The sequence below is a fragment of the Hippopotamus amphibius genome, chromosome 5 (assembly GCF_030028045.1).
Source record: "Hippopotamus amphibius kiboko isolate mHipAmp2 chromosome 5, mHipAmp2.hap2, whole genome shotgun sequence".
Lineage (NCBI taxonomy): Eukaryota > Metazoa > Chordata > Mammalia > Artiodactyla > Hippopotamidae > Hippopotamus > Hippopotamus amphibius.
In genome coordinates this window covers 101,950,096-101,974,727 of record NC_080190.1, presented here as the reverse complement: position 1 = coordinate 101,974,727, position 24,632 = coordinate 101,950,096, and the positions used below count along the sequence as shown (strand labels likewise).

The following is a 24,632-nucleotide window of genomic DNA, read 5'->3' as shown; positions in this document are numbered from 1 at the left end:
TCTTTTATTTTTTTAAGACTTATTTATTTTTGGCTACATTGGGTCATTGTTGCTGCACGTGGGCTTTCCCTAGTTGTGGCCGGCGGGAGCTACTCTTTGTTGTGGTGCACGGGCTTCTCATTGCGGTGGCCTCTTGTGGAGCATGGGCTCTAGGTGCACGGACTTCAGCAGCAGTGCACAGACTCAGCAGTTATGGCTCGCGGGCTCTAGAGCGCAGGCTCAGTAGTTGTGGTGCACAGTCTTAGTTGCTCTGCAGCATGTGGGATCTTCTCGGACCAGGGCTTGAACTCATGTCCCCTGCATTGGCAGGTGGATTCTTAACCACTGCACCACCAGGGAAGCCCTGAGTGGTATATTCTTCTTGAATATAACAAGTCCAGGTATTCTGAAACCATTGTTTATCCTTTAGATAATGAGAGTTTGTCAATAGCTGAGTTTTCTGATTAGTTAAGGGTTTGTGTCTATTAATAACATTATTTCTTGTAAAAGAACATTTAACCATTCTGGTTTGAAAATTTTCCAAAATGCATTACACATGTCTTTCTCTTCTTAAACTGAAAATACTGTTTGATTTTACTCTTTTGTAACTCAAAATAGTCATGATGAATATTATTTTTTATATTCTTTGAAGGTGATAACCTCAGAGCTTTTCTAAGTATGTTGGATTACTGTCATGTCCAATGGCCTCAGTTTTGCCTGCTTTGTGAGTTTTTTATCCTGTCTAGAATTTCTGCCATGTCCCTTGATTGCTGCTGAGTTACCTCGCCAGTGTCCCAGATAGTATTTCCAGTTCTCTCAAGGACATTGAAATTAAATAGCCCCACTGTTAGAAATCATAGGAAAGAAGGTGTAAATAGGATCCAAATGCGGTGAACTCTTGGAATAGTAAAACATGCCTTTTTATATCTATTTTTGTTTCTGCAGAAAGCCTTTTTTCCTACTACATTGTGCTGTGTTCTGAAGTGTTAAAGTTAGTGAGTTATACCAGATAGGTAGGGGTGCTCTGTTATACTCTGTGATACACCTTTCAAAGAACAATGTTTTCTTATGACTTCAGGTGAGAAATTGGATCAATGATAGTGATAATGGCTAACATGAAAGTAATACTTGTGATGTGCCAGGCACTCTCCTGAGTGTTTCACACGTACTCATTTAATCTTCACAGCAACATCTTAGCAGTTGTCTTATAGGCTAGCCCATGTCCCTAACTTCTGTGCCACTTCTGTGGTTCCTAACTTCTTATCAAGGTGATAGAAAATGCGGATACAAATCCCATTGGTAGAATAGCAGATGCACGCTTAATTTTGCTCCTGTTTTAAAATTTTAACACGTGAGAATTCCAAAGCGTGCATTTGAGGACTTAGACAAACAACCTGTAGAGCTTGCATTTAATGGTTTCATGAGTTTCAGCAGGCTTTTCCTGCTTAAATAGATACTTTATCAAATATCTCCTTTTTTCTTTTGAGAAATCTTTGGTGACCTAAGACAGTTACAAAGGAAGTTTCTTTTTAAAAACTTATGCAGAGTTTATTAAATTTTTTAAAAAATTAGAACATATTTATAGCCTATACACTAAAAAATATCAAATATAGTAGCAGTTAATTTGGGGTAATGAAAACAATGCAGATTTATTTTAGGAGAGATTCCTTTGGGGGAAGGTTACTGATTAGGAATTAAAACGCTTGCATGCTTAGTGCTGCTTCTGGAGGGAGCCCTTTATATCCTTAAAGTAAGTTACTTTTTTTTGGAATTTAATTTCCTTATTGCTTTAACGTCCCCTATAGGCCCACTGAAAGCACACAGCAGCCTCCTCCAGGAACTCTTTCACTTTTGCCCCAACCTTCAGGAACCTCTTTTTTCTTAGTCTCTTATAACACTTTATCTCTACTTCATGGAACTGTTTCACTTTTTTAAACTTATTCTGCAAGGTGTTAGCCGTGGTCCCGAAGCCTTAGATATGTTTACAGTATTTTTGTTACTGGTTATTATTTTTGAATAAATAAGTGGAAATGAAGATCTTTGTGCTTTTTCAGACCATTTTATACACTCCAGATGAAACCACCTGCAGACTGGTGGTATTTGAATTGAATCCTATTGAATCCTATTCAGTGCAGTTCTATAGCCTGGGAACTTTTGACTGTCCACCACATGCATTTAAAGTCTTTTAAAACGATAAAAGCCCACTTGAAAATGTTTTGCTACAAATTTATTTCATGAATATATAATTAATGCCAAATTCCACCAGATTATCATTAGCCTTCTGAGTCTGTTTCCTATAAAACAGGGAGAATGATATCTACTTTACATAGCAGTTGTGAACATTAAACTAGATAACATCTGTGAAAGATCCTATTACACAATTATCCCATTGCTAGCTTATAAATGATTCTTAACTGAGTTGAAATTGTTCTACTTATTATCTTTAATAGTATTTGAAATTAGCTAGCAATGTTACCATGAGATAAATCAACATAACATACCATGGAGCACAGTTGAAAATGAGTTTACTCAGTTTTTAAAAAATTCTCATTAAAATATTCTATAGGCAATCTTGGTGCATCACTTGGGATCCTCCCACCTTATTTTCAGGATCCCATCACTTGTGCATGTGTGTGTGCATGTGTATATAACTAATTGATGTTTTGTTGCGTTTCTATTGCACAGTTTTGATTTTTGGATCTGGCCCTCCTCATGTAATGTTAGTCTCTGAAGCATAGTCGCTAAGACATTGAGTGCACGTGTGCCAACAGTTGTGGTCCTGGAAGAGAGTTAAGTACCTGCTTTGCAGATGGAGAACCTGAAAGACAGGACGTTTCCATAGTTACTGTGTTTACGTCAGCCCTTTTGAATGCAGCATCAGGCTTCCTCCGAAGAATATCCTTGAGCAAATGAGCCGCAACTAATCCTAACCCAAATAAAGCTACCACATAATGTCTCTCTCTCCCAGAGTTAGCACTGGGTTTTAGTAGACTCATTTGTTAAAGTGAAGGGGTGGGCCCAGAAAATTCCTAAAACCCTTTTTAGCACTTATATGTGATCTCTTTCAGGTTTCCTAGTTCTATTTGACTTGTATACCTATTAAAAGCATCACAAGCTTTAATTTTGTTCCACCTGTGGATATCACTTTGTTCACTATTGGTGACTATTTTTAGAAAAGAACTTAATATTTGGAGGGGAGATCTGTGTGTTTCAGAAGGCTATGTTTGTTTTTCCTGAAAAAATGAGCACCTAATAGATGCTTCCCTTATAGCTGTATATGTTAGGTCCTAAATAGTGAATGTAAACTTTTAAAGTAAATGTGATGCGTATACACGTGCCTTCAGCAGGCACAGTGCCAGCACGGGATGAGGATGCACCCATCATGTTCTCCGCCTGCCCCTTGACAACACCCAGGCCACAGGAAAATGCACAGGGATGCTGATGGCTCTCACTTTAAATTCAGGACCACTGACTTCACCAAGACCGTAGTGGCATCCAGCATTCCTTCTGCAAGACTTATTCTCTGGCTCTCCTAGATGAGGATTCCACACTTTGTCTTCTCTCAGCCACTAACTGCCCCCTCCCCCTTCACTCCTCCACTCCACCTCCAGTGACGAGAAAATAAGAAGCAACCAGAAGGAAGTGTCTAACCTCTCCCCTTACTTTAACTACCGCTGTACCCACAGCTGCCCTTGGGGCACTGTGCTGAGCTTCTGTTATTAATATCCCGTCTCATTGTCTGAGGCTGATGCTCAGTTCACCTGATTCACATTCCTCCTTGCCTGCTTACAGCGGTTTCTTTAGTGGTCGTCCCCTCTCTCTCCTACATCATGAATTATCCCTCTTCCCCCTTTACTGGGTCATTCCTCTCAGCATACTAACATGTTGAAATCACTCCATCTTTAAAAGAGAAATGAACGGGAAAAAAAAAAAAAAACTTCCTGGGGAGACCCCACAGTTCCTTATAGCGACTGCCCCATTTCTGTTCCTCTTTGCAGCAGAAATATTCAGAAGAGCTGTCCACTCCCGCTTTCCTTCCACTGTGTCTTGGAATCTCTTCACGAAGGCTTTCAACTCCACCACTCTGTCAAAACAGCGTTGACCAAGGTCGCTTGTGATCTTTCCAAAGTCAAATCCACGGGTCAGGTCTTGGTGAATCAGGTCTGCCTGCCAGCTGTATTTAACATGGTCGCTCTCTCTTACACTCTTCCCTTGGCTTCCAAGACCCCACTCTTCCTACTTCTCTTACTTCAGTGGCAGGTTGCCCCTCATTTCCTGGATCTTAAACACTGGCGGGCCCGAGTGTTGGCCCTTAGACATCTTCTCTATGCCCACCTTCTAGGTGAATCTAGTAGGTTCCATCCTGTATCCTAAAATGTCTTATTTACTGATGGCTTCTGAATTTGTATCTCTAGCTTGGACTTCTCCGCTAATCCACACACTCCAGATGTCCAGTGGTCTTCTTGATTTCTCCCCACTGGATGTCAAAATGTCCAAAGCCAATTTCCTGATTTCCAGTGCCCCAAACCTGTTCTTCCTGAAGCCTTCCTCATCTCCAGTTGTGCATGTCAAAAACTGAAGCGTCGCTCTTGATTCCTTTCTCAGTGCTGGCTGCTTGCTGTACCTTCAAAATAGATCCTGAATCTCATCATTTCTCACAACCTCCACAGCTACCCCCTCACCCAAGCCATGACCATCTCTTGAATGAATTATTGCCATTGCTTTCTCACTGGCTTCCTTTCTTCCACCCAGAGTAGCCCAAGAGAACCTCTTAAAATGTGGAGCCAAACCACCGTGTGTGCAGAGCCTTCCAGTAGCTTTCTGTTTCATGGGGGTAAAAGCTGAAGTCTTTACAGTGGCCTGCAAGACCCCAGTCATCTGACCCCTCGCTACCTCTTCCTTGTTATTATCTTTGTCTCCCTGTCTCTGTGAGTCTCTCTTCCTCCTCCCCTTCCTCCCTCCTTTCATAACCTCCCCCCAATTCTCCCTCCCAGTCACTATCCTGGCCACACTGGCCTGCCTGCCTGTCCTTGAAGGACCTAAGCATTTCCCACTCCAGAGCCTTTGTACTTACTGCCACGTGCTCCCAAGGGTCACTTCATTCAGTTCAAGTGTCACCTTATCAGGGAGCTCTTCTCTGAAAATCCTCTTAAATATAGCACCTTCCCACGTGCCTTCCTCCTAACATAATTATTTGTATTTGTTGACTTCCCTCCCCCTTTCGAGGGCAGGGACTTTCTTCTGTCACCACTGTGTCCTTAAGACCCAGAAAGAGCCTGGCACCGCATGGGTGCTGAATGCGTGAATGAAGCTGGTGGTGATTCATTGTATGATTTTATTAAGTACAAAGGTCTTGGATGGCTTCATAAAACTTCAAGAATTCACACTCAACTTTTTAAAACACTACATAAAATATGATAAATGCAAAGTCTAACTCTTACCCACAATCCCTTATTTCAACGTGTATTCGATGATAAGTATAAAGTATGCAGCAGACGTGCTAAGATTATCCACTTTAATCCCCATAATTCAACATGCGTTATTATCCCATTTTACAAAAACGAAATGAGGTTTAATGCGTTTGAAGCCAGCTGAAGACAGGAAGTGGCAGGGCTAGGGTTGGATGGCAGTGTGCCTAGCTCCTGAACCTGACTTCGGAATGAAGATGTGGCTGAAAGCCTCCTGGAGATCCTTTTTAATGTTGGTCATTTATATATTTATACACTTAAATGGAAAGATATTTAAGAAATAATGTTTAGTTTTGGAAATAAAGTGTTCCATCTTGTAGTTGTTAAGCAGTAAGAAATTGTTAAATGAGATACGTTTTATAAATTTTGAGCTAAAAGCGAGATCTCATGGCTCTTTGCCCAGTGACCTAGAATAGCTCTGTGGTCTGGTTCCTACAAAAATATTTTAATACCCTACCCGGTGAGCTGTTGCTATGGTTGTGACGGCTTTTGTGTGTGAGTCCGTAGCTACGGATAACACAGAGCTAGCTTGGAGTGCTCTGGGCTACTTCTCAAGAGGGAAGTGAGACATGAACTTACAACTTAAGATTTTTACAGTTAGCTCTGCAGTAGATGATTGCTCTTCAAAAAGACAGCCTCACGCTCAAGAACAGAAAGTCTACGGTGGTAGATGAAACAGAGAGGGAGTTGCTAAGTACAAGGGAGAGGATACCAATGAAACAATGCCTAGTCTTCTTTTTCATTTCTTCATTTTCTAGAAGACATGGAGGCAAACTCTGGTCAGAGTTGGGGATTCAAACAGCCTCACACTCTGGTTCTTCCTTCTCTCTGCCACTTCCTAGTTACCTTCCTGGTCCACTATTTGAGGCATGAATCCCCTTCCTGAAGACCTGAGTGATTGGACAACAGTAACCTGGTGTTTTTTGGTAACACAGTAACTAGATTGATAGAACCAACATTTCACGTGCAGGTTCCACATGCCTGTGAAGTGAACAGTTGCTGTTGGTCGCACATGCTCCCCATGAAAGGAAACAAAATGCTATCCTGAGTTTTTGTAGGAGGTACTTTTTAACAGACTCAAGAAGGTAATGATGCCCTAGGGTAGCTGGTAACTAATTATATGAAATGGAATCCTGTAGATAATGTACTCAATATTGTCAGTAACAACATAAATGTGTATTTTCATTACTACCATGGATCTTAAAACGTGACTCCACATTCAAGATAGTCTCTTGTCTAATCCACTCTGAAAAAAACTGTAAGGTAACTTCTTCTTTGAGGTTCTGTTTGTACTATTGGGGAACAAATGTCAGAAATGTGAGTGAGAACTAATTAGAGGAACCGTTGCCCGTTCCTCCATTCATTCATGACATGACAGCGTGAAATATTTTCATTGGTCTTAACTAATGTGAGTGAGACTACCAAGCTTTTGTATTTGCTAGTACTGCAACCTTGTGCTGCAGAGTTTGATTTCTTGTAGATTCTATGCTTTGTGTTGGGATGGCATGCGTCATTCCTCTGTTTTCACTGTGAGTTTAAAAAATTCAGATTGTGTATTTCAAGATATTACAATGTGTGTGTAATTCAGAATTTTCCCCCAAGTATCTTGACTTCATTCTTTAAAAATCGCTGACATATAATTTTTCAAAGGTTCAAAAATAATTAAGGCTGTCTTTAGGCAAGACTGTTTATGAACAGAGAATTAAGATAGGAAGTGACAAGGGCAGACAATTAGCAGCGCCTCTTCAGGATTAGCCCATAAGGTGATATGAAGTATTCATATTGTGTTCTTTTATTTTTGTGGGCTTTGTGTCACGACCTCCTCATTTTTTTTCCCATTCTAACATCTGCTGGCTTTTAAATGAAATAATTTCTGTGGTATTTTCAGTGTTTGAGGGTCGCTTTGCACATACCCAGCTATTGTTCCCAAGCAACTGACTGCGTCAAATTTAGGATTGGGCTCTCATGCTGTGACCTTAACAACCAAAGCCTTTTTGGCCTTAAAATATGAACTATAATTTATTTCATTGTTCTTTCCTTTTTTTTTTTTTTAAACAGGCTGCAGATACTTTGGCTGTGAGGCAAAAGAGAAGAATTTATGATATCACCAATGTCTTGGAAGGAATTGACTTAATTGAAAAAAAGTCAAAAAATAGTATACAATGGAAGTAAGTTACAAACCAGTACTCTATTCTAAAACCTTTGCTTTTCTCCTCAGTGCTCTATAAAATCTGACCTTTCTACCATTTATCTCTCCTAAGTCCTCTATTTCATCCGTCTAATCTAGTCACATCAGGCCCCCTCCTGTGTCCCTGGACACACCTCTCTGGGCTTCTGTGTGTGTCACTCCTATGTTGGGATGTCCCCTTGCTCACTCTGCTGTTTAATTTACACTGTTACAATTCAGATCTTATTTTCTCCCTCAGGCTACTCATTTGGTACACGCTGCATACTGCTTTCTAATATTAATCCCTCTCTGTCTTAAGTGTTTTATCTGTCCACCTAATATAAACTCCTTGAAAACAGGAACTATGTCTTGTACACAGGAATATGTACTTTATAAATAATGGTTAGTTGAAATGCATGTCGTCATTTGTTAACTGTTGTGTGTTTGAGTGTGATAAACACTTTCTGTTCCACAAATTTGTCCCCTTTAGCCTTAGTTTCTTGGTTTATCTTAGCCAAAAATCCCACCAAAATGTAGTAAAAGGTTGTAATGTGTTTTACCAGCATCTCAGTCTACATAGTGAGACCTGCAGTGTGACAGTTTGACTTTGACGTCCTTTGGTGCCTCAGTCACCAGCCTGACCTTCTAGACAAAAAACATACTAGAGCATATGGAGAATTTTTGTAATTTGGTTATTCTTGCCAATAAATTGTCTAAGCAGACATGTTCAGAGGTATGGTGTTTAGATTTTCTAAGGATTTTAATGCTTGATTTTTAGAAGAATGTAAAGATTTTTGTCTTGAATATATTCAGTGAGTTTTACTACTACAAAAATTATGTGGTGTTAACTTGGGTCTGATACTGGGGATATTAATTCTCATATGTTTTTAAGAGGTGTAGGTGCTGGCTGTAATACTAAAGAAGTCATAGATAGATTAAGATACCTTAAAGCTGAAATTGAAGATCTAGAACTGAAGGAAAGAGAACTTGATCAGCAGAAGTTGTGGCTACAGCAAAGCATCAAAAATGTGATGGACGACTCCATTAATAATAGATATCCTTTTAAATAAGCTATACATATACATACTGTGTATTTACATAATGTATTCTTTCAGTCTGAAGATCAGTTACTTTATTCTAATGTTTTTAGAGAGTTCAGTTTTGCAAGTGAATATAACATTTTAATTTTATAATATTCTTCTAATAATTTATACTAATATTTTAAAATTTTTACCTTTTTAAGTTATATAGTACATCTGTTAGCAACATTCCTGTGTTGCATTGAGAAAAACAAACCTACTTACATTCGGTCTACCCATTGTTAAGATGTAATATGAGAGCTAAAGTGTGCTTAGGGTGTCTGCGAATTTGGAAGTCATTGTTAAGTGCACAGACATACTTAAATCATTGTTCTGTACTTAAATCATTCAGTGTTCTGAAGTGGTAAAAATTCAGCAACTCTCAAAGTTTTGAAAAATTAATTTTGGTTTGAAAATGAAATACCACGGGCCTACAAGTAGTCCAGGATATATTATGCCTTTTAAAGACAGTACTTACTGGAGGGCGGCATTCTAAGGCTGGTGTATCTATCATATTATATTGGGGAGGAAGACATTAGTGATATACTCCATGTGTTTCTTACAATCACTGTGTTCTCTTAGATATCTGTGACTCTTGATTTGTGAACTTACCTGTACTTGTATGGAACATTTTAACTACATTTATTTTGTACCACCTCTCATGAACTTTTGACTAATGTATACAGTTTATTTTTCATGTTGCCTTGTCTTTGGTGAACAAGTCTGTGGTCTCATTTGTTATTTTCTTTCTATGATCAGAACTCCTTAACAGTTTTATAATAATGGGGGTCTTCAGCTGTGCTTTGTGGAGCCCCAAGATTCAAAAAGCATTGAACTAATTGATCATGCACTTTGCTGCACTGCTTTCCAAGACTGTGGCCACTCCCAATTCCCCAAACCATGACCCAGGAATATTCTTGATGCAGAAGCTTATATAGTTGCTCTTCACTCCCACTGACAGCATCCTTTTCCCCATCAATATCTTTCCCTCAGAATCTCCTGTCTCCATGAGGAATACGTTTTCCATCTCTTTCCTAAGAGTCCTCAGATGACACAGAAATCAGAAGTGGCTTCTTCTTAGAGCAAAGGATGGACACTTATCTTATGGACCTTTATTTGATTGTCTTTGCCTTTTCAGACTAAAGACTTGTGTTCTTTTTGATCTGACCATGTGTGACAGTCCCTTCATGCATTTGGGCATTTTGTTTATTTTGGCCTTCAGATTTATTATCTTAATTTAAATGTCTAGGCCTTGATATAAATGTTGTTCCTTAACTCTGTGACAGTACATTTTCCTATGTAACTCATGAAGACATCTGTAATTGCTTTAATGGTAAGTACTATTAGTAAATTTTTTCTTACATCCTTCCTTTGATCAACCTATTTAGTGTAACGTGATTCAAAATTCCCCATGCACTCACCCTAACTCATTATTTTCAGGACTTATGGGCCATTTTTTGGTCTCACTCTACAGTGCCATGTGTTGATAGGGCTGCTTTCACTTCATTGCCCACATTGGTCAGTATAAACTGTGTGTGGGAGAGGCAGCTAGGTCAGAGAGGGATTAAGCAACAATCTCAAAGTCACGGAATCACAGAGTCAATGACTAAACTTGAACTAGAACACAGTTCTCATTGGCACTGTTTATGAAAATATATGTAGCAAGTGTGCTGGTCACAAATGGAACCCAAAGAAAGCATGAGGACAGAGTAGGACTTATCCATTTTATAATCAGGAAAATTACCCCTCACCCTAGTCCATCCACAGCCTCCATGTTTTCCCCTTAAGATGACAATATATTTATAACGAAAATGAGGGGTGGGGGCTGTAGTCCCCTAATACATATAACACAAGGAAAATAAAATTTTGCATACACATTTATGTTTAATTTTGCATGGCCTATTAAAAGGACAGTCTTGTACACATACAAAAAAAGTCTGCCAAACACCCTGCCAAGTGGAATCTGACTTTCACCTAAGACTATGCTGGTAATATATGTGGCCTTATTGCTCTACTTTCCCATCGTATTTCCCAAGCTTTCAAAGAAAGTTTGGGGAAGTATTCTCAATCTTTAACTCAGCAGAGACTGCTGTAGAATTTGGCTTCAAAAGTAAGTTCATGTAAGCTCAAGATTTCACTGTATCATACCTAATCTGTAGCATCCCCAGTCATTTAAGTAGTGCAAATACTTCACCTAAACAATGCTATTTAACTAAGGCTGAAAGACTTCAAGAATCTCAGACTTGACATGAGACTGGATGAAAGCAAAATTAACTTGAGCTGAATTCGTTAATGAAAATAGAGCTAACACATTTACCCTGTTCTCCGGTCTACTTACACATATATTACCTCATTTAATCCTCAAAAAAACCTGTGCAGTAAGTTATATTGCCTCCATTTTACAGAATTAAGAACCAAAGCCCAAGGTCAGCTAGCTTGGGATTCAAGTTTAAGCATTCTGACTCCACAGCCCACACTCTTGGCCACTGTATTGCAGGATCAGTAGTATTTTCTGAAATGTAAAAATCTTTATTTCTTAATTTTTTTGACCAGGTGATACACTTTTGGCCATTCAGGCACCTTCTGGTACACAACTGGAGGTACCTATCCCAGAAATGGTATGTATGTAAGATAACTTTTGTTAAAATGGATCCACTCTTTCAAGAGGGACAAATATATTTTCTTTAGCTGAACATGAGCTATTTGCAAACACTTTCAAGTTACTGCTTGTAAGTTATCTGTTTGAAAGTACTGATATCTGAATCCAGGTGTCTTCAGTACTTTGGTAAAATTATGGAAGTGACTGAATCATTTAACATTTAACATTTTACTTTTTAAAAAATTTTTGATTTTATTTGAGCTAGAAGACATCAAGGGATGAGTCAATAATCTTAAAAGATCAGTTTGACTATATTTATAACCAATATAACAATCCTGTGGAAAAAGTTCACTTTAAATATCAACAGTAATATATTGCTTTACATTTGGACTCAAACATTTTCTGGCTTATTGAGTCAAAGATAGTTATTGACTCTATGCTAATATAAATTTCATGATTGTAGTTTCCTGATTCAAATTTCCTGAAACAAACTGATTTGAAAACTATAACAATCAAAAAGGCAGAAAAAAAATGACTGTTATCACCTCCCTCCCTTCTTCCAGCTATTCTAGAAGTTTGTATTTAGGCATTTATGTTACTAGTTTCTGAAGCCCCAGGATGCAGATTACCTTTTTGAAATGGAGGGACTTTACATTTATATCTCTGTAGGAAACATCAGTAGTCTTTGTGCTTTGCTGAATGGGAAAAAAGTTTTGACGTGTGAAATAGTTGCTATTTAAGACCACACATTGAGATGACCACATCCATGGCAGCCGATGCCAGGGGTTGGAGTTCCATACATGTGGAGGATGCTTGGGGCGTGGCTGTGCACTGACGTGTGTAATCACAGCACAAACAGATGGTTTCCAGAGTTCCGCAGCTGGGAGTTTCTGATGACCAGTATTTGAGAAAAGCTTACTTTTAGGGGCAAGTGGTTTATAGCTCTCAGTATCTCTTTCTGCTCTTGGTCTCTACTCTATGTTTTGACTTAGTGATTTAATTTTGTTGTATTTAGTTAGTCCCTATAGCTTTGCCTGTCTTATTTTTAATGTTTCAAGTTAGCTAGAAATATTGACCTTTATTCATTTGTTTACACCCGATAACTTCAAAGGGTCAGAATGGACAAAAGAAATACCAGATCAATCTAAAGAGTCATTCAGGACCTATCCACGTGCTGCTTATAAATAAAGAGTCCAGCTCAGCTAAGCCCGTGGTTTTTCCTGTTCCCCCACCTGACGACCTCACACAACCTTCCTCTCAGCCCTCGACTCCAGTGCCTCCACAGAAATCCAACACGGCAACTCAGAACCTGCCTGAGCAACACGTCTCCGAAAGAAGCCAGGATCTTCAGCAGACTCCAGCCACAGACTTATCTTCAGGTGGGTTCAGAGCCCTGTTTTAAAAAGCAGAGAGGGGTAAATATGAATACTGTATTGAACAAGTTGGAGAGCTTTTCTGAATTTCTCAATTATGGTGTTATTCTATCTAGCACAAGAGGCAAAATAGTAAACCTAATCAACAAGTATTAGTTTTGTGTCTCCTGGTGCCCAGCACTGGAAAACATATTATGAGGAAAATTTAAAAACAGATCCTGTCTTTAATTATATTACTACTTGTTTCATAGACTGGGTAAATATATTTGCAGTTTTCCTTTGGAATTAAACCAAATTTGTTCCCCCACCCTCCTTTCACTATTTACATATGTCAGCATTTTATCTAAGATTTACTTTGTAAGGTTCTTTTCTCTCTTAGTAGCTCTTAGTATATATAATTGAAATGTGTTCTACTTTTAGTAAAAATCATACTAGTGTAGGCTATAGTGACTTTTGTCTCCTGTTTCTCTGTATTCTGTTATACTTTTTATTTGACAAGCTTAGTTTTATAGAGTTGATAAGTGGTCTCAACTCCAATTATTTAGGAAATCTTGCTTTCCTAATTTGTTTCATCTGTGAAATGATAAATGGCTAAAAACTGGGCATCAGGAATAGGGGCCACATTTCTTAAATGTATCCAGTCTTTTCCCTTGGTTATTACATGGCTAGGTATTTAACAGCACCTTAGTGGTTCCAAGTAAAGGACCCCTGGTTGCTGAATGCATGACTGCCATGCAATCTAGATGTAGTATTGCAGATAATTTGAAAACTACATTGTATATAATCCAGTTTGTTTATTTTTAACTTTGGGATGTGGCCTCCTCTGGGAGTTAACAGTAGTTAAGAGTGAGAATAAAAAGATCTAATTGGACACAGAGAATTTTCAGCTTCTTGTTGCCTTTATCCTTCCCCTGTAAGTATTTCCATACTGTAGGCCATAGGGATGCACAACAAAGTGTCATCTTTCAAAAGCTTATATCTAATTATAATCTAATTGGGATGAATAAAGTAAGCAGGCTTCATATGGTTTAGCTCAGACAGACATAATTAGTACATTGCCTTCCACAAAGCATTACAGAAATTTTTGAGAATTTTGTTTCTGTACATGATTTTGTATTTGGAAATAGAAAATAATTTGGGGCCAGATTAGAGAGGGCCTTGAATATCAGACTGAGTTAGGACTTAGACCGATAAACCAGTGAAGTTTTGTGACCAGAGAAGTGGCATGTTACTGTATACTGGTGAGCACAGAAGTAACATGATTAGGAAAGAAGAGGCTTTTAGCCCTGGGAAGAAGAGATTAGAGGCAATGGAGACACAAGATTAGATGTTTGCAGTTATCTAACCGTGAGAGAACACTGAGGCTAAAATGGGGTGATGACAGTGGGATTGGAGAGAAAAATAAGGAAGATTTGAGAAATACTGTTTAGGCAAGATAAGTAACATTTGATGTGTGAGATCTGAAGATAAAGTTAACATGAGGATTGGAAAGTACTGTTGCAGTTGTAAGGTTGCGTCATTGTGAGGAAGACTTTATAAAACTGAGGAGTCAGTTTTGGGAGAACAATGATGAGCTTTTTGTGCTACATCTTGAGTTTAGAAGTTTAAAAGAAATGTCAAGTACAGAGTGAGTGTTATTAAAATGCTGTTTACATACAGTTCTGATACTTTAATTTTGTACTTTTAATCAAGCTGCTGTTTAAATATAACCATGTTTAATATATACTATGTTTAAATATCGATATATGCTGTTTAAATATAACTGCCTTTTTGCTGTTAAAATATATAAACAGAAGTGTAAAAAAACTATCACATTTCTGTTTCCAGCGGGATCTATTAGTGGAGATATCATTGATGAGTTAATGTCTTCTGATGGTAAGTAGTTAAAAAACTTAGTAACCTTATACATCAATAATGCTGTTCTAGAATTTGAGTGGCCCATGATTTAAAAGAAATGAAGAACCTACATTTTTTAACTGCTTAATGTACTATGATGATTCATGAAATTTATAGTAAGTTAAAGGCATCCTTCAGAATTTTTCTTTGCTTGTGTTTTGAGCAAAAGGAATTCATAAGGGGATACGTATCACCTTTACTGAATAAACATCTAAACTGTTGGCCTACGAGCCCTCTTCACACCTGAAGAATATGGCCAAGAAGATTTAGACAATATATGTGAGTCAACAGGAAATCTGAAATCATAGTTTTGTAAATACTCCCACCATGGCCACTTTGAAGTTGCCAACGTGAAGTTGGTATTACTAGCATTAGCCATGTCATCATCTAATCTGAAATAATTCTTAAAAATCAACTAGCTATAATATTGTAGTTACTTTAGCATAACAGTTACTCTCCAGGCCTCACCTTTCTGTTAAGTTCTTAGATTCAGAGTCCTGGTTCCTAGAAGTGACAGCTGTTAAATTCACAAATGGTAAAGTAACCACTTAGAGATTTATCAGACACTTCTGTAAATGCAGAGAATTTCAGCATACTTATTAATTTATATCTAGTTCCTTTCTGTTTCCAAAGTGGTAGCTTATTTAGCAGATCAGAGAAAATGCTTTGACCAGTATTTCCTTTTTTTTTTTTAATTTTATTTATTTATTGTTTTAGCTGCGTCAGGTCTTTGTTGCAGCACACGGTATCTCCGTTGTGGTGCGCGGGCTCTTCTCTTTGGTGCATGGGCTTCTCTCTAGTTGCAGTGTGTGGGTTTTCTCTTCTCCAGTTGTGGCGCGCGAGGTCCAGAGTGCATGGGCTCTGTAGTTTGCAGCATGCGGGCTCAGTAGTTGTGGTGCGAGGGCTTAGTTGCCCCGTAGCATGTGGGATCTTATTTTCCTGACTAGAGATTGAACCCACGTCCCCTGCATTGCAGGACGGATTCTTTACCACTGGACCACCAGGGAAGTCCCTGACCCGTGTTTCTGAATCATAAATTTCGGTGACAAGTTCAACCAATATAAATTTTCTCTTTCTCAAGCTAGTACCTATATACCTATATAATCAATGCATAAAATGTCTTTAAATAAGAGTCTTTCAAAATATACACAAAATACAAGTCATTAATTTGATCATTACATTTCCTAGTATAGATTTTTTAAAAATTCCTATATAACATGGGAAACATAATTTGGCTTGTTTTTGATAGTATTTTCTGTCAGACATCATGATCTGTATGTGGAAACCTTCTTTGACACTGAATTTGTTTTTTGCTTGCAGTGTTTCCGCTCCTGCGGCTTTCTCCGACCCCGGCAGATGACTACAACTTTAATTTAGATGATAGTGAAGGAGTTTGCGACCTGTTTGATGTCCAGATACTAAATTATTAGATTCCACGGAAACTTGGGACTCTTATCTACCTCTAACTGTGTAACATTTTAGACTTCTTAATAACCTAAGTATTTAAAATAATGAATGTAACACCTTTTTTAGTTCACTGATTCTGAAATGGTCTTCCCTAATACTTTCTTTTTTACTTCACAAAACTTCAACCCTAAAAACAAAGGATTCTGATTGCTTCAGGGGAAAAAGTGATTTCATATCCACTAACCCCCCCACCCTCAAGTAATTACCTTCTGGAATTTCAACTTTTCTTCCTATTCTGAATCCTTCTGTTTTTTCCTTAGATGCGAGGAAAGTTAAAGTAGACTTACGGTCATCAAAAACAAAAAAGTTGGCCAAGGGCTCATCACTTGTTTGTCTTACATTTTTACTGCCATGAGACTGTCCATATTTCTGTGTGTCCTCCAATCCAGACATTCACTGCCACTTATAAAGTGAAGGGTGTAAACTAGGATATATTAACTGTTTCAGTGAACAGATTTTGTGAAGTGCCTTCTGTTTTAGCACTTTAAGTTTATCACATTTTGTTGACTTCTGACATTCCACTTTCCTAGATTATAGGAAAGATCTGTTTATGTAGTTTGTTTTTAAAATGTGCCAATGCCTGTACATTAACAAGATTTTTTAAAATAAAATTGTATAAAACATTTAATTTATTGGTCTTTTTGGGGAATTTGGTGCATCACCAGTGTATTACAACTGAGCCATTAATCTTGTAGCTTCATCAACATTAACTGGGTTGTTTTCATGATGCTGCTGAGGAATCTGGAGAGAGAAAATTACATTTAAAAAGGTAGATAACAATAGCGAACAGAAATTACATATAATCTACTGACATATAATCTATTATCCAATACAATTTCTTCTAGTTGTACTTTTGGAAGTAGAACAATAAATTCCCATACTTAGACTCAATGTTTTGAAGTCTGAGTATGCTATACATACTACAGAGCCAAGTATGTATTACAAAAATTACAATCAATACAGGTTTTGAAAATTTGGAATTTAATTTATTAGCCTTCAATTTATTAGCCAGAACAAAAAGAAGTCATTTCTGCTCACCAGCTGTTTCTGCAGAGGCTCGAGGGAAAGGCCTTTTGAGAAGTTTGCAAGTTCCTTTTGTATATCTACAAAAGCTTTATTCATTCTGTTAATTTTTTCATCATTCACAATGTTTATCTTTTAAAAAAAGACAAAGAGCATTAATCCATGATCCTACAACCATGATCTTAAAATGTAGGTAACCTTAATCCATGATCTTAAAATGCAGGTAATCTTAATTTAATCTTGTTAAACCCCAAATCTGTAAACTTTTGTCAGTCCTACAAATTTGTGGAAACAGTTCACACCCAAATTCTTACAGGCTTATTGGGACATTTTAGACAAAGGTTCTGTTTTTTAAAAAATAAGAATTACGTGGATATACCTCATACGTTGACTTTCCTTGTATAAGCAGACCAAGATATGTGACCACAGTCTTTCTAGACTACAGCACTCTCACCTCTCATTTGTCAAATGAGGAATCTGCATGGAATGCTTCCAGTGTCCTTTGAACAGTACCTCTCTGAATCCTTCTTGACGGAAGTGCCCGGCAGTCTCCTGAGAACAGCGGCCCCTATAGCCCTCCTCACCTGAGTCTAAAACATGGGGGTAGTATTCTTCTTCACTGCTGCTCCCTGACCATTTCTCCTTCAAAGCTCTCAACTCCTTTGCACCTTATGCATTAGGACATTCTGACACCTCTCTCCTCATTACTGTCACCTATCAACACTGTAATTACTTGCTCCTTTGTGAAAGATCTCAAACCTTGGCCCAGTGACCCCTCTCATGCTTGGCATTACTGCTTAGTGGCTTCAACAAAAACCTGTCCTACAACCAGCTTCTTAATCTGTTCAGGTCCTCATCTCCAGGGACCTTGTCCACGACCTACCTTGCCATCACTCCCACGTGCTACCTTAGGCTGCATCATTACCTGGGACTGCACCACCTCCTGTCCTTCTAGTTCACTTAATTTATTAATAATTCTTAAATCTCACTGAAATGTTTTCCCACCAAGTTCATTAATGTTCACATTTTCATATCCCCACTTTTTCCTTTAGCCTGCATAGATTCCATGACCAATAATCAGTTACTCTTAACTGCCTCTTACACCCTCCTAACTCTTTGTATTCTCTCCCTCAGACTTGCTTGGCAACCTAGTTAAACTCAACTATCAGCCTTCTCAGCCTACAAGTGAAGCTGTAGAAAATCGTGGCTGACTGACTTCACTTTAAGTTCATGACCACCAGTTTCAATTTACCATTTATATAGTGCCTGGCATTCTTAACGACCCCCCCTAATAAGTTAGGCTACTTTCTCCAGCCAGGCTGCCTACCCACAGATCTTTTCCATTAGCACCCACAAAGTTCTAGGAATTCCTATCTGAACAAAGTAATCTTCCTCAAATACACCAAGCTTTTTCCCAGCTTGGGGCCTTTGCACTTGCTATTCTTTCTGCTTAGAACATGCTGCCCCCAACACTTCCCAGCTCTTTGCATCCCTAGCTCCTATCACTCAGGTCTTGGCTTCAGGGTCAACCTTGAAAACAATTCTATCTAAAATTGTCACCTCCAAACTCCACTCTTAACACCCAATTTTATTTCCTTTTTAGCATTTCCAAAGTCATGAAACTGCTCCACCAAAAAGTTTAACTCAGCTAGTTCATGAAGACTGAAAAATAAAATGTTACATTTCTGTGGACCATTATGATAATTACTAAGTCCTCAAGAGCTGCCTCCACCTACTACTTAAGCCTGAAAACATTTTCTTGAATAACCTTCTTAAAGAGTCTACTTACTCTTGAAGAAATTTCCCATGCCCCAAATATTTTGAAATAAAGATAAAGCAACTCCTTTCTTTTTAAATTATGTATTTTAAGAAACAAAATATTTTATCTTCTATTTTCAGGTTTTATTTGAGTTCTAGATAGAGAAATAAGAATTACTGAGGAGAAAAAGAATGAGTGCTGACATTGTATGCCTTGGTTCTATTGAGAGCTTCTTGAATACATTTGAGTTCAGAGATTACTTTTCCATACTATGGTTTTTTACAATTTCTATGCTCTGGGAAAGCTATTAAAACTGTTACTTGGAGCCTCATACCTCTGCAGTTAAAATGCTTTTTTTGCACATTTGGATTCAAGAAAGGTTATTTATCTTTTTTTCTTTCTTAAAACAAATGTTTGAAATAACCTTGCTTTTGTAGGAAAGGCTAAGAACCTGTTGTAAATATTAGCATTCAGTTTTTCACTAGCTTTACAATTATGCTTTTCTTGTAAACAATAAAGTCAGAGTGCTTAAGTGAGACTCACCTTCTTAAGATTAGTGGTAACTGGTTTTGCTTTATTTTTAACCTTAAAGCTTTTTTGGCTGGCTATGTGGAACACATTCCTGGACTTCTGCCCTCTTAGTTTGTTCTTGGCCATTGTCTAGGAAAGAAAGAAAAGGAGCTCAATTAAGTTGCCCACATTCGTGAACTATGAATCAATTTAAGTTTTAGAAGTAAAGGTACCAATTAAATTGAAATTCCACCTTACTCAAGAGTATTTTTAAAATTGCTGCTTGTATTACAATTATTTGCATATCTTTTGGTCCTACTAGATTTTTCTGTTTGGGTGCAGAGTGTGTATCTTATTCTTTTCTGCATCTCCACCACCTGGCCCATAAGAGGCTCCACATTAATTTCTGCCAGTTACATTCATTAACTAATATTATCAACACAACAGTTGTTTTCAGCTCTCTGCAGCATCTGACAAGGGTAACCATCACTATCCACCCTTCTGCTAGTTTACATACTGCTATTCCATTCTGGTTCCCTTCAGACTCTAGGACTGACTCCCTTCTTTCTGCTTTCATTCCTTTTTACTTGCCCCATTTTCACTCCTATGTTTATCTCCTCAACATCATTACTTAATCCTGTACTTCTTAACCCCCACCTTAAATTACTTTCATGACTTCCATATCACCTCTATGTGAATGGTTCTTGCCTAAAAACTTTACATATTATCTTTGTTCTATATAGCTAAACACACTAAGCCTATAAAGTCTACTTTAGAAACATCTCTCAAACCTGTCTTTTAACAATGTACATAAGGAACAACTTAAAAAATATTAATAGTTAAGATTTATTAAGTTTTTACTATGTATACAAGCACTATGCTAACATTTTTTGTGGGAGGTACTATTTTATCCTCTTTTTACAAATAAAACTGATGCAGAGAAGTTAATTTGCCTATTGTTACTTTGTTAGTAATCAGGGAATACCAAGATTTGAAGCCAGGCAGACTAGATCCTGAGCTTTCATTATGTGATATGGCCTCTCATATATAAATAAAAATGCAGTACAAAAACATGGTTGAGTGCTGCCTAGTTCAGGACTGGGTTACTACTTTAGTCCCTAAGACTATTTGGTTAGACTCTGGGTTGGGACAAACTATACCCATGGACCAAGCCAGGTCAGGCACCTGTCTTTGTAAATGACATTTTATTAGAACGCAGCTATGTCCATTCGATTATGTATGTGTTGTCTGTGGCTGCTTTCCTGCTATAACTGTGGCTTGAAAAGCCTAAAATATTTACTATTTGGCCATTTACAGAAAGACTGTCAACCCCTGGCTTAAGCCACATGCATTCAAGTCTGTCCTGCATGGTGGTACGAAATGAACCATCCCAATGTTAAAATCCCTCAGTGGCTCCTCCAACCCACAAGGAGCAATATTCTTTGTCCTGACGTATTGCTGGAAACCTGACTCTAGCATAAATCTGTCAACGGTATCTCCTGCTATTTCTCTATACCCACCCTCGTCTACTAATTACTCTCTGAAGAAACCTCTCACATTCTTCCTTTCCTCCTTTGCTCACATTGTATCTCTTCTCCTTCAATGTCTAGCCTCAGGAAACAATTTAAGAGACAGCAATCGCTCTGAATCCCAACAGCACTTCTAATTAAAAAAAATGAACACAGTAGAAAGTACGTAATTATTATAGAAGCATAAAATACAAATAAGCCACCCCCAAATTAAGTAATCTAAAATCCTCCCAGTAAGTCACCAAAATCCGATCATTCATCCAGTATTCATTAATCAATTACTCTGTGCCAAGTGTGGTACAGACCTGATATGAAACACACAGAAACACAAGACAAAGAAAGACAGGTGCTGTAACTGGCAGCATACAAGTGGAGTCACAAGAGGGAAAGATCCAGGAGCGCTGGGGGCTGGAGGAAGGTTCGTGGAGAACGTGACAGCCTAGCTAAGGGGAGTGGGGGGGACAGGGGTTTTCTCTGACAAGCACGTGTAAATGAATGACAAGAGAACAACCTAAAACTAGTACCCTGCCACGGGCTGAAGGCCCATCAGGCACCGGGGGTTTCAGGCCTGACCCAGCAGGCCTGCGGCCCAGTAGGGCTGCCTAAGGCAGCGAGAGACGGAACCGAGCCTCTGGCCCGCAGCGGCCCGCGGCCCGCCAATGCTGTCCCAACCCCCGGAAACTTCTGGCCCGCCAGCGCTCCAGAAAATTTCTGTATTAACCTCTCACCAGATCTCCGATACCCTCGTGGAGCCGATCAAGTTCCAGGTGACGCCATCTGCACGCGCAGGCTCCAGGAAGTTCCGGGCTGAGGGAGCCAGTTCAGGGTGCGATCGCAGGTCGTGGTCCCGCCCACCAACAGAAGCCCCGCCCACAGCGCGGAGTCCGGTCCCTTGAGATAGGTCTGTAGGCCGAGGTGAGCCCCGCCCACCGAGTGTCGTCCCGCCCACGGGCTGGTTCCCGCCCACCTGACGTGGTCCCGCCCACAGAGCCGTCTCAGCCGCGGAGCACCCGCCCCTAAACACAGCGAAGCCCCGCCCACAGAGCGAAGTTCCACCCCCTGTGGGAAGTCCCGCCCCATTACCATCTCTTGCCGGGTGCTGTGTTGAGAACCTCTACTCTGCTGAGGCGTCCGAGACGCGGCCAAGTCTCGAGTTCTTCGCGTGCGTACGTGTACGGAAACCACCCGACATGTCTGAGTCCTGAGAGCCACGCAGACAGTAACACGGGGTAGTCGGCCCTCAGCCGCGTACTGCTGGCTGACTGCCGGCGCTGCCAGCAGGTGGCGCTGCGCACCTCTGGGCGGCGTCCCGGACTTGGTTGGCGGTGCAAAGAACCGAGTGTCTGGAACAGATCTCGAGCTGCAAGGAGCCAAAAGTTGAGATGCTTTTCTCATTGAAGTTTCTTTGCCTCGAAATAACTTCTGACAGCATGGCAGAGGCACAGGAAAATATAAATAAGTTGTAAAACAAGAATCAGGGAACTGAGAAAATCTTAGAAGAAACGTTTGCCTTCCAGTTGTATGCCTGTGTGTGTATATTTCCCAATTAAGGTGTCCTGGGTTAAGTTTTCTAGGAAATTGGCTCACTTCTTCCAAGAGGATCTCTCCAACAAAGGTAACAGTTTTCACCTGTTCTCTCCTATTTTGTTAAAGTCATAGGAAAAGCCAGCTTTTAAACAAACGTAGAAGTACTGACATTTTTATATCATTTTTTGTAACGTACATGAGTTCTGCTTTAAGTATCAAATATTTTGGCCAAAGTACCACTTCCCTTTTCTGAGAATACTAAGGCTCAGAGTCTAAGCCATTTTCGGTATCCACACAGCTAGTAATTGACAAAGCCAATCTAGAATCCAGGTGGACTGGCCCTCGGTCAAGTCCTCTTCCTGCCAAATCAGCCCCTTGCCTGCTTGTAGAAAGATGAGCCGCTTTTACACTAAATCATTTTGTTTATGTCCACAAAACATTAGGGAATACATTAAGAAATGAGGAATAATTTCTTGCCAATGTATTTTTATTAAAATTTTGTATTTTTTCTAAAGAGTGACTTTTAAAAACACCTTAAAATACCGGTATGAAATGCCCATAATGTGTGAGGGCAAGAACAAAACAACATCAAAGCAACAGAAACCCAATTAGATTCTTTCACAAGACCAGTGTTATCCACCAATACTGAAGCTAATAAGGCGATATATAATTATGGTCCCTTGAATGTGAAGTTATTGATGTATATGCAGAAGACAAAGAAATAGATGCAATAAAATTACATTATAGTCTTTATGCAAACTTATGGGCCTAGCTTTAATTTTGAAACGGTGAGATAGAGATACATACACCATGGACATAACATGGTTACACGGGCAAGGGCAGAGGCATTGTATGAGGTGTGAGTGAGGAGGCATGAATTTCTGTTTACTTCTGTTTCCAGCCAACAGTGTGACTGTGGAAAAGTTACTTCATTTTTCCGTGTCTCCCTTTCCCAGATGTAGATGGCCACTCAGTAAATACCCACTTCAGAGAACATTCATTATCTGCTCAGCATCCCTTTCTGGGGAACCACTCTTCTCCCATTGAGTGATCCTGGTTGAGGTAATAATCCCAGTCCTCTTCTAAAGATTTTCCAACCAGAGCTAGTGGAGAATACAGTGTGTTGCTTTTAGTGTCCTTGTGCTGGGATGCTGTGCAACTTGAGGGAAGTCTGTCAGCAGTGGGAGAGCATAAGAGCAATAGAGAAGAACACAGGGCTGAACAACCTAACACAGGACCTTGGTGATAGCATTTGAGTCCTTGGATTAGCCACAGATGGCAGAAAGATCCATCCCTTGTCTTCTCAGTCATCTGAACTAAAACATTGTTTTTTTGTTGGGCTATTTTTTAAAACTACTTGTACCTTAAAGAATCTTTACTCCTGTTCAACCTACTTCATAGGATTATTGTGCGGAGTTAGTGAAATGCAAAACATGAAAGCATAAGGTATTACTAAGACAAAAGAAAGAAGCATGTAATTTTCTAAAAGGCAGTTTTCTAATTTTCTATGAACCAAATGAACTGTGTATATATAGAAAGATAAAAATAGCTTCAAGTTTTCTAATCTTTAAAAATTCTTGCCAATTTCATACTTCCAGTTTTTCTAAAAACCTTAAAGATGAATAAAATTATAAATAAAAAAAACTTTTTTTTTTTTTTTTTGAGGGGGAAACCTTAGCTTTCCTGTGGAGACTCAGCAATGCAGAGTCCTCTATATAGGTTCAGTCCTCAAAGAACAATCTTGGAAGCAATTCAACAAGTTAACAAAGATAATTAGGGAGAAGAAAATGAGAGCCCACAAAAATAATTACAAATTATCTGCAACAAAACTCATAACCCTCTCCTAGAACAAAGCCAGCCTTTGTTCTGTAATAGACTTTCCATTAAACCTTATTTGCCCCGCTACTCAGTTTCATTCAACCAAAACAGTTTGAACACGTAGGCTCTGTGGGACCTCAAAGGAAGTACTTTCTTGCAAAGAGGGCAGTCATCTGAAACAGATAGATGTATGCATCATATGAAATGCATACACTCAAATCATCATATGAAATGATCATTTTTGACAGAAAGTGGTAAGGACTATGATAAATGCACAAAAATGTGCTATTTATGGAAGGAAGTAATTCAGAATTCTGGAAACATTCATGTTAAAGTTCTCATCTGATTGTCTTAGAGAAGAAATTGGCAAACTACAGCCTACAGGCCAGATTCGGCCCACGGCTTATTTTTGTACAACCCATGAGCCAAGAATGGTTT

At 38.9% G+C, this 24,632-nt stretch overlaps 2 protein-coding genes across 2 annotated transcripts in view; one reads left to right on the top strand and one right to left on the bottom strand.

The window, feature by feature from the left end:
• E2F5 (E2F transcription factor 5) overlaps positions 1-16,656 on the top strand; it is a 38,384-nt gene extending 21,728 nt beyond the window's left edge. Inside the window, exons 2-8 of the mRNA XM_057736224.1 lie at positions 7,506-7,615; positions 8,507-8,670; positions 9,985-10,026; positions 11,247-11,311; positions 12,404-12,671; positions 14,493-14,540; positions 15,882-16,656. Coding sequence (XP_057592207.1) covers positions 7,506-7,615; positions 8,507-8,670; positions 9,985-10,026; positions 11,247-11,311; positions 12,404-12,671; positions 14,493-14,540; positions 15,882-15,991 — 807 coding nt within the window. The 3' untranslated portion in view covers positions 15,992-16,656. The remainder of the gene's footprint in view (positions 1-7,505; positions 7,616-8,506; positions 8,671-9,984; positions 10,027-11,246; positions 11,312-12,403; positions 12,672-14,492; positions 14,541-15,881) is intronic.
• RBIS (ribosomal biogenesis factor) lies at positions 16,640-21,709 on the bottom strand. The gene is made up of 4 exons (XM_057736225.1): positions 21,578-21,709; positions 19,354-19,470; positions 17,067-17,183; positions 16,640-16,769 (listed from the first exon to the last, which is right to left on the bottom strand). Exons 2-4 carry the CDS (start codon positions 19,465-19,467, stop codon positions 16,698-16,700), a joined length of 303 nt encoding a protein of 100 aa, XP_057592208.1. The 5' UTR covers positions 19,468-19,470; positions 21,578-21,709; the 3' UTR covers positions 16,640-16,697.
• Positions 21,710-24,632: the final 2,923 nt, after the last annotated feature.

What these genes read in the sequence shown, in the direction of transcription:
- RBIS (XM_057736225.1), bottom strand. Translation starts at nt 19,467, where the DNA reads ATGGCCAAGAACAAACTAAGAGGGCAGAAGTCCAGGAATGTGTTCCAC. An exon ending in TTACCACTAATCTTAAGAAG is followed by an intron (nt 17,184 to 19,353) that starts GTGAGTCTCACT and finishes TTTTTTTAAAAG; the next exon opens with ATAAACATTGTGAATGATGA. An exon ending in AGCCTCTGCAGAAACAGCTG is followed by an intron (nt 16,770 to 17,066) that starts GTGAGCAGAAAT and finishes TTCTCTCTCCAG; the next exon opens with ATTCCTCAGCAGCATCATGA.